The sequence below is a fragment of the Ammospiza nelsoni genome, chromosome 3, assembly GCF_027579445.1.
Source record: "Ammospiza nelsoni isolate bAmmNel1 chromosome 3, bAmmNel1.pri, whole genome shotgun sequence".
In the NCBI taxonomy this organism is placed as follows: domain Eukaryota; kingdom Metazoa; phylum Chordata; class Aves; order Passeriformes; family Passerellidae; genus Ammospiza; species Ammospiza nelsoni.
Window position 1 is genome coordinate 18,577,129 of NC_080635.1, and position 10,422 is coordinate 18,587,550.

General features: G+C 43.1%; 1 protein-coding gene across 1 annotated transcript; it reads left to right on the top strand.

Annotated features, from left to right (window-relative positions):
• The first annotated feature begins 1,963 nt into the window (after window positions 1–1,963).
• Window positions 1,964–9,572, top strand: TLR5 (toll like receptor 5). Its single transcript, XM_059467299.1, is given in 6 exon segments — window positions 1,964–2,205; window positions 6,999–7,903; window positions 7,906–8,118; window positions 8,170–8,813; window positions 8,816–9,442; window positions 9,444–9,572. Coding segments are annotated over 6 exon segments (2,760 nt in total).
• The last annotated feature ends 850 nt before the right edge of the window (window positions 9,573–10,422 follow it).

Consider the following 10,422-nt stretch of genomic DNA (forward strand, 5'->3'; position numbering starts at 1 on the left):
ATAGCATCAATTTCCAGAAATTTTATCTAAATGTAACATGAAAACCTAAATTACTATAATTTTTTTTTAAATAAACGTTACCCTGTCCTCTCTTTTACCTCCCCTTTTCCTTCCTGAATTGCTCTCTAAGAATTACAGTAACCAGCAAATAAATCACTTCAGTTATTGATCTATCATTCAATCCTAACTTCTTTAGTATTCCACTTAGTATAAGGTAATGTAGGAAATGGAATGTAGAATAGAATCATTAGAAATAGAATACTCATGTGAGTGGAGGATCACCTGCTTACAGTTATCCGGGGTCAGATTAAGTGCACATCAGAGAGTCAGCTGTACTGAAAGTAAGAGATAGAGATGTGCTGGCTCTTTCCACCTGAAAAAAGACCAGAAGGAACAGCTCAAGCACCAAGCAGCTAGCAAACACAGATGTTCACATTTCTTAGACTGAGGTGAGTCAGTCTGATAATCTCCTAAAGATTAAAATGCAGCAAAGTCCATAAAAGCTGCTTCCTGTGCTCTGGCTGCACCCTTCAGCCTGGTTTTCCCAGGCCTGACTCTCTCCCATGGAATCATGGAATAGTTTGGGTTGGAAGGGACCATAAAGATCATCCAGTCCTGCCATGGGCATGGACACCTTCCACAAGAGCAAGATGCTCAAAGCCCCATCCAGCCTGGCCTTGAAGGGGTATCCACAAATTCTCTGGGAAACCTGTTGCAATGTCTCACCACCTTCACAGTGAAGAATTTCTTCCCAACATCTAATTCAAACCTAATCTAAATTCTGTCAGTTCATCTTTGTTCTATCACTACATCCTTTGTTAAAAGTCCTTCTCCTGCCCTCTTGTGGGCACCCTTTAAGTACTGGAAGGCACTCTGAGGTCTCCTTGAAGCCTTTTCTTCTCCAGACTGAACAACTCCACCTGTCTCTTTATAGGAGAGATGCTCCAGCCCTCTAAGAATCTTTGTGAACCTCCTCTGGAGGTGCTCCAACACTTCCCTTCTGAAATAAATAGGGCAGGAGATCTTTCTCCTTTTTAATGCCTTCATTAAAAAATGAGCTCGGGTGGGAAGAACCGACAGGTCGCGCTCACACCACTGCAGCTTCCAGGAGTGGCAGGGAGGAGGAAGAAAAGTGCAGCTTTGCCCGCTGGTCTGCTGGCAGAGCTGGGGCTTCTGTCCTCAAGAGAGCATCAGGAGATTCCCGCGTTTGAGGCCCTCTGTCCAGCCAACATCTTTTTAGGTTAGGGTGAGGCGTAAAAAGGGTATTAGCGGACACTGGATTCTGTTCCTCACATCTAGACATCACTTCAATCTGTCAGTTTGTGTTGGCTCATTGTTTTTAGGGGGTTTTGCTAGGTTTGGTGAGAGGTTTCTTCATCTGCATGCCCGCCCCAATGTCATTTATATGCCAACCCCAATGTCCCCTCCTCTTCACCATCCGAGTGCCATCCTCCAGGAAGCAGCAGGGTGCCACTGACAAAAGGGGAATTCCTCAACCTTCAACAACAAGTAGTTAACGAAAACGACAGGTGATTTCAACAACAGTTAGAACTCCACCCTGGCAGCAACTAGCCCAACCTGTGAACTCTGCAACCTTTTAAAAAAAATTTTGGCAAATTTAAAAAATGGCAAATTTTCTACTCATAACACCTTCCTGCTTTTATTGGAGCCCTAGAGTTCTGTATCCAGCAGCCGATCTTGGAATGCCAGGGAGGGTTTCCATTCTGCTGGGGAATTTACCTTCCAGTGCTTCTTCCCTGATGATTCTACCCTTTTTGTTTTTTCCGTTCCATATTCACATCATCACCACTCACCACTTCCCTCTAGTCCTAAAGTCCTAACCTCTGCGCCCCACCCCCGCTCCCTGGCTCTGTTGTTTGCTTACTCTCACCTTCCGTGAGTGAGCAGCTCAGCCACATCACTTCTTCCTGCTCCCCCTGGGGTGGTGCTTCTCCCGCTGGGCATGCACCGCAGCCATTCCCGGCAGGTGGAGCACGCTCTCCCGCTCCAGGCGCCCAGTGTGTATGTAGGAATAACGCAGGGAATAGGGAACAAGGCGGGGACCGGGGAGGCTCTCCCCAACCGAGTTTCCGTGCAAGGCTGTTCCGCCCTGGAGCGCTGGTGGTGGCGTTGGGACCCAGGATCAGGCTGCAGGAGAGAGCGACAGACCTACACGGGTCCGTCACAGCCCAGGGCACTCCAAGGGTCAGTCTTCACCTTCTCTTCCCACCTTCGACTGCCCCTCTTTCCACTGTCCCTTTAAGCCGTCAAGAAATAAGGTTTTCCAGCCCTAGGAGAATGTTTTGGCAGCAGGGTTTCACTTCAAATTTTTCAGAGCACTGTGTAACTTAGTACTCATTCATTTTCTTGGCCTGAGGCAGACAAGGATTACTACATTCTTTTTTTTTTTTTTTTTTTTTTTTATGGGGGAAAAATAGATCTGCAGAGTACAAAGTCCCTAAGAGGCACAAAGGTGTTGGAGGTGGGACTTGATAAGACAAAACTGCATCTGCACCTGGCCTTTGAAGAGTCCAGCTTGTGGGATTTCAGCAGTTCCACCCTGGACTTCAGTACTTGAGAACTTGAGCACAAAGTGTTTTGCTTTTGTAGACACCTAGCAGTGCCCCAGTCTGGCAGGGCTGACTGGCCATCATCTAACCTGGCTAACACGTGGCATAGGTGTTGTCAGGTAGGCAGGCTTCTAGCTCTGACCTAGCATAAAGCACAACAGCATTGTAAAATGGAGCAGTGAGCTGCTGCTGTATTTCTTTAATTCCATTACTGGGGAGTACTCACACCGGTCATGGGAGAGTTCAGTCCATCAAATCTCTGCCCAAGGATGAATAAGATGTGTCTTCCTCTTAACTGGCAATAGGCTAATTTTGGCTGTCTGTAGCTTCCTTGTGAAGCTGTCATTATGGAAGAACTTTCGGAAGATGAGTAAGGTGGTGAAAGACAGGAACTAGAGGACAGGGCTAGAAGAACCTCCACAGTGTTCTCTAAGGATGGTTTCTGGGTTGAACACATGCATAATGAGAACACAGAAGCAGCCCAGAACAGATCTTCTCCCTTCCCTCCCTTCGTCCCATACGAAGCATCCCCCCAACCCCTCATTAGGCTGAAACATGATTTAGAGAATCTTGAACATTATTCACTCAGTTGAAAGAGCTATAACGGAAGAGGAGAGTGCCTCCTATCCAAAATAACCCAATAGTGGGTATGAGTGCAAGAAAAAGGTTTGGTGTTGCATTGCGAAGAAAACAGAGCTCACCGTAGCTGTTTTACTTGACAGAATAATGTGCTAAATAAAGGCATAGCTGGCTTTCTCTCTGGAAAGAGCTGGGTAGGAAGACAATTTAAAATACAACCTGCATGGGGACTTCTGTTTTGGCAGTCCCTTGGTGTCTGACTGCAGGTCTTTATGGATTCAGAAATCAGGTGCTTGTTCTTCTAGATGCACTGCATGGAGTATGTCACTCAGTCGCCAGCTTCCACTCTATACGTCTTTCATCAGCTCAGCCTGTGTGACAGCTGTTCTTCCTGGTTGGGTTGGGACTATCTAGTGTAAAGATAATCAGTGCATAAGCAATTGATCTAGATGTATATGCAGGTGAGCCCTAGGATGCCCCTGCCATGGCTCCTGCCATGCTGGGAATTGATGGAACAGGTTCCTCACCAAGAGCCTCCCACAGGAATGGTTTAAGGAAGGCCACCAGCTCCTTTTCTACCTTCTTTACTTGGTAGGTCTTCATTGCATCACAGATTTGACAGTCCAGAGTTTTTTCAGCCATACTAGTGAGTGAAATTTTCACATTTTTCTCCCCCACCACCAAGAGCAAACTCAAATTCATTCAGATCTAAATCCTATTTCCAATAAATTCAAACATCTCCATTCCAGGAAAGTCTGGAGCAGTTTCTAATTTCACCTGAAAGCTGGGCAAATTTTATCTCTCTTTGTATTATATTTATGGTCCTTTTGTCACTGGACATTTGCAGCTTGTTATCTTTTGATTGCTTTTTTAAAGTGCATGTACAAAAAAAAAAAAAAAACTTGAAAAAGCAAACATCTCTTTTATAATTTGTTCCATTTGGCTCCACATATTCAGGAATCTGTTTCCATACTTTTTTAATAGATCTCTAATAAATAATGTGCCCAGATTTGGTCCCAGGAGTGCAGGAGTGGTAACCATGCCATTCCCTCTGTGGCTGATCACCATTACTCGTCTTTGCTGACTTCAGGCTACCAAACCATTACCACTGTTTTATGCCTGAAAACTGTTTCACAGGCATGACAGCACTGATGAGACTTATAAAAAGGTGAGACCTTTAAAAAGGACTGTACAGAGCTCTGTTTGTCTTTGTCATTCCTAAGACTCCTTTCCTATTATCACTTTGATCTTTTCCAGGTGAGAGCTTAAATCCTGGCTGCTTCTAATTATCCCGCAAGCACAAAAAAAGAACATTGTGTCTCTGGGCTAAATCCAGTTTCTGAAAAACGCAGTCCAAAGTTACAGCAAAGAGTGAGGGGAAACTAACAGGAAGGAGACTCTTTTTCCACCAGGGTGGCTTCTAGGGTAGACAAGGCAGTTCTCACATGACAGGTTTCAAAGAATAAGGAAAACATGGGCTCAAGATGTGAGATAAGAATCCCTCAGTGGTGACTGTGACTGCCCACAGGTGGTTTGTGCAGCCTGGAATGAGTGTCACTGCTGGCAAACAACAGTAGCAAAACATTTGGAAAAACAAAATAAACCCCACCAAACAAAAAGCCCCCAAACCTTCAAACGAATCTTCATTGTCCTCACTAAAGCTGTATTTCCTTAGGAGCTGGAAGACTGGCTGTTGGTCCTCTTTGAGGCCCAGCTGAGGCTCTTTCTGCCTTCATGCTGTCCTGTGACACACAGGGCAGAGCTGGGCTCCCCAGGACTGGCTCATGGACCAGTGCTCAGTGCTTGGGCCATACTGGGACAAACAACCCAGCTGGCTGCTGGGCAGGGACATGAGCAGGCATTCCCAGCTCACCAGGGACACACTCAAAACTGTGCTAGAGGCTAAAAACAGCTGAGCTATGGCCAAAAGCAGAGGTCTGGGGCTAGGGCTCTCTCTCAGCATATTCCATTTACTCTTGTCCTCCACAGAGCAGCCCAAGCTTGTTTTAGTCTCTGTTTTCAAGTTTATTTTCCTGTCCTTTTGGGCACTGCTCTCCTGGAAAGAGCTGTTACACTATAATTAGTGGAATCACATTTGTCTTTGTGTGTTTGTATCTCATCATATAATCTGATGGGATATCAAAACAAACAAATAAATACAAACAAAGTAGATCATTACACCCAAACCAGTACTGGCTTTTATGGTCCTTCTGCTCTGTCAGGCCATTAAATGCCTTACTGCCTTATGCTTTTCTCCATCAATGATAGGAACTGTCACAGTGCACAATTACCTTGTAAGATGCTTCCTCATTTTAAGAGGAAATCTGCTATATTTGATTTAAGCATCCTGGCAACTTAAGGGAGAAATTGAAGGGATGGGATGGGGCGCATTCATCAATCAATCATCTTATGAATTAAATAGTTGAAACAGTTTCTATTTTAGATCTTAATTGGTTAGAAGGGGACCATGACAAAAAGTATGTTTACACTGCACAACATTTTATGAGCACAAAAGCATATATTGTGATGGCCTAAAGCCCAGTCAAAAGCTTGGAGCTTTATTTTTGTTTCAGTTAGTAGATTTTATCTAATCAGATAACATCAGGAATACAAATTTTCCCAATAGCAGTCGGCCTTTATCTGACCAGTCTAAGAACAAAGGCTTTCTGTTTTGCAATATATCTTTCAAGATCTTTTGTATGAACTTAAAGAAATGTTACAAACTCCTTGTCAGTAGGCTTTCTGTTAAATTAAAAGAAAAAGGATGCTCTTTGAAGGTCTTTGTGGGGTTTTTTTCTGAGAAATTTCACCAAGCACCGAATACAAGTAGTCCTTCGCAGTCAGTGAATATCACCAGCCTCTGGGAAAGATAATTATAATTTTTGCCACGAGTGAGGAAAATATGAAAGATACTAGGGCATCAGACAATGATATTTTGTTCTGCACTTTCTCCAAGAAGTAGGAAACGTCCAAAGCAGGCCCCTCCAGAAAGCTAACCCATGTGGCTCCTCCCCTCAACTGGTTCAGAAAAATTTCCTCGGAGGGAAGTGGAAAGAACCTGTTTATTTAACAGGCAAGGCACTCCTCAGCACAAGAAATGAACAATACCAGATGACAAAACTCATTCACCGCTCTAAAGAGATGACAAATTCAGAAAGTCTCTCCTGTGGGAGCTCGCTCTGTTATCAATCCCTCCAGCACTGGCAAAGGCTGCTGCCCAGAGTAGGCCCCCGTAGGCCACAGACTGCAAGCTCTCGGTGCTCCCCAGGCCCCACTCTGGAGCACGTTCAAATGGTTCCAAGAAAAAGGGAAAGAAAAGCAGTCCAGGGAAAACTCAGACTGCCTCAGCTAGCTGAACTAACTAAAAAGCAAAAGGAGCGTGGTGTTCTGCCCTGTCCATGCCCAGACAACAACAGTGGAGTTCTGTGTTCCAGCAGACTGTGGGGGAGAGTGAAGCTGATAACGAAGCTCCATGCTTCTTCTTCTTCTCCTTGCCTTCACTGTCAGAGCCAGTCTTGAAGGCACAGAATATAACATCCAGCATATACAGAACACCTGACTGGGGATACAAAGATCATAATGTCACCCTGGGACAGGAGCATAAAGGAGAGTTACTTTTTAGGTTTTAGGAGGTCCTCACATTTTTTGGGGATGCATGTTCTGGCCAAACAGACCATCAGGTGATGCTTGTTAGATTTCAGAGAAAGAATAAATCCCAAATCACAAGTCATTTTTAGAGTGACATTAGTCCTCCATTCTACAGCTGTTAAAAGTGTGCTCTGAAACTACTCACTGCAAAGACAGCCAACTGCTGAACTAATTCTTGCTGTTGTCACTTTTTTCATGTAGGTTCATGATGTTGTACCATCAGCTCCTCCTCTTCTTTGGGCTGTCACCAGGTGTGTGTGCATCTAGAAGGTGCTACTCAGAAGCCCAAGTCTCCATATGCTTTTTCTGTGGCCTCACTGATGTTCCACCTGTGCCAAAGGATACAGTGAAGCTTTTCCTGACTAACAACTATATCAGAAAAATTATTTCGTTCCCACTGCTGGAGCACTTGTGGCTGTTGGAAATCGGAACCCAGTTAGTCCATCCTGTTACCCTAGGAAAAAGAGCATTCTGGAACCTGCCAAACCTTTGTATCTTAAACTTGGGAGACAATAAGATTCTTCAACTGCATCTTGATGCTTTTATGGGCTTACCAATCCTGACTGTTCTCCATCTGTTTCACAATTCCCTTGGCGATTCCATCCTGGAAGAATGTTACTTTCAAGATTTGAGATTATTGGAAGAATTACATCTTTCAACGAATGAAATCACAAAACTTCATCACTACCCCTTATTTTATAATCTAACAGCCTTGAAAAGTGTGAACCTGAAATTCAACAAGATATCCAACTTTTGTCAAACCAATCTTACCAGCTTCCAAGGAAAACACTCTTTATTTTTTAACCTCAGTTTTAATCATTTGTACCAGACAGCAGATGTGGCCTGGGCCAAGTGCCCCAATCCTTTCAAAAATACCACATTTAGCTCACTAGACCTTAGTGACAATGGCTGAAGCACAGAGAGAGTCCAGTATCTCTGCACAACCATTGAAGGGACTCAAATAAGTTCTTTAATATTTAGCAGTCCTATAATTGGTTCAGGATTTGCCTTTGATAATTTAAAAAATCCAGATGATTCTACTTTTGCAGGACTAGGAAGAAGTAAACTAAGGTTCTTTGATATTTCACAGGGTTGCATTTTCTCAATTCTTTAATCTTTCAAAGTCTTGGCAATCTGGAATCACTGAACCTTTTCAAAAACAAGATAAATCAAATCCAAAGGTAAGCATTTTTTTGCTTGGGCAACCTAAAAATTCTCAATCTCTCAAGTAACCTTTGGGGTGAGTTGTGCAATTATACTTTTGTGGGTCTATGTAGTGTAACGTATATTGATTTACAGCAAAATCGTATTGGGATGATTGGTGACAAATCATTCAGGCATTTAGTAAATCTGAAAATAATTTATCTCTGAGACAATGCCATTAAAAGACTCCCTTCCTTTCCACATCTGACTTCTGCCTTTTTAGGTGACAATAAGCTAATATCTGTAGGTAACAGAGCAATAATTGCAACACACCTCGAATTAGAAAGAAATTGGTTGGCAAAACTAGGTGACCTGAATGTTCTTTTCCAAATTCCAGATCTGCAGTATATCTTCTTAAAACAGAACTGGTTCTCTTACTGTGTGAAGAGTGCTAATCTTATAGAAAGCAATCAGTTAGTATATATGGATCTTGGTGAAAATATGTTATAGCTGGTGTGGGAGAGAGATTTATGTTTGGATGTGTTTGGGGCATTGCCCAAACTTCAAGTTCTACATCTGAATAACAACTACCTCAGTGCTCTTCCAAAGGAGATTTTTAGAGGTCTACCATCTCTTAAGAGACTTTACCTGGCTTCCAACCTGCTGTCTCATCTTTCTCCCGGGCTTTTCCCACAAAGCCTAACAAACCTAAACTTATCCGGAAACCAGGTGTTTTCCCCTGAGCCTGAAGTTTTTATGACTTTGAGTGTTCTGGATATAGCACATAATAATTATGTCTGTGACTGTGCTTTAAAGAGCCTGCTACTGTGGCTAAATGAAACAAATGTAACCCTGGCTGGCTCCCAGTCTGACAGATAAGGTGTGTACCCCCTGCCTTTGAAGGGATACTCCTGCCATATATGACGTATGATGGCTGTGATGAAGATGAACTCCTGCAGACACTCAGATTCTCACTCTTCATCTTCTTCTTGGTCATTCTTCTCGTATTTCTGGTGGCAGTCACAATTTTTATTCGCCCCCGGGGGATTTGTTTCCTCTGGTATAAAACCACTACAAAAAGACTGAGAGACAACCAACTACGAGCAGTAGATAAAAATTAATACAAATATGATGCATATCTGTGCTACAGCAAAAACGACTTTGAATGGGTCCAGAATTCTTTCCTAAAGCACCTGGACTCAGAGTATTTTGATAACAACAGATTTACTTTGTGTTTTGAATAAAGAGATTTCATGCCTGGCAAAGAACATATCAAAAATATTAATTATGCCATTTGGAACAGCAGGAAAACAATTTGCATTGTGACCAGGCAGTTTCTCAAAGATGGGTGGTGTGTGAAAGCCTTTAATTTCTCCCAGAGCAGGTACTTCTGTGATCTGAAGGATGTCCTCATTATGGTAGTGGTTGGGTCACTTTCTCAGTATCAACTGAAGAAACACAAACCAATTTGAAACTTCCTACAAAGGAATCGGTATTTGCGGTGATTATCAAGATTATCAAGATGTGGACTGTTTCTTGGATAACCTTTCTTGACGAATTCTGAAAGAAATAAAACTGCAAAGGAAAACTGGTAGTATAGAGCTGCAGTCTGTAGCAACTGTCTCACATTGACTGTGTGAGTTCCTGGCAAATATCCCATTTCTAACTGTGCCATGGCAGGAATAAACCGAAGTTGGCTTCATCTTTCCTTGAAAAGACATGTAGAATGGTAACTGTTTCAATATAAATGTTTCAGAGCACAGAGACAAAGCAACCAGCAGATTTATGAAAATGCAAATGGACTCATGGATTTTCAGAAGAATTTAATGAACCACAGATGTTTCATATTTTGGATGCATCTTCAGGCACTTTGGCCTTGATTTTTGGAGTACTGCTTAATGGTCTGTTTCAGCTAGAGAAGGATGCCTGTGATTGTTTTCTCAAAGAGGGTCCATGATACTGTTCAGGAGTGACCAAAAGTGCTCTCAGGCACTGCCAAGCCTGATCATTGTGGTTCCTGGACCACTTAATTCTGTGCTTGCTGCACTGGTAACTTTTCTTGCTCTGTTTCATGTTGGTTTGCACCTTTATGCTTTATATTGATATAACACGGATTTAATTTGTTTATTTTCTTCTCAACTAACCTCGACTCAGCTGGAACATAAAAACTTTGGACTCCATTCATGCCCTTCCCCTCCACCAACTTCTCTGGTTGGTGACAGTCATTGGCCTACAACATTTGCTACTTGCTCAGCATTGGTGCTTTTTCACTTGACCTGCCTCCTGCCCTGCAGAGAGGAACTGGTATTCCCTTTGGATCTGAGGCAAACCTGAGCTTGGAAAGGAAACAAGAAGCTACCTCAGCAGCTGTGCAGGCTGTACCCTGGTGACAGGGCTTTTGCATTCTGGTAGTGTGAAATACACCTGTACTTTGTAATTGTACTGTGTAATTTGGGTTGTCCTCAGCACGTCCTGTATACTG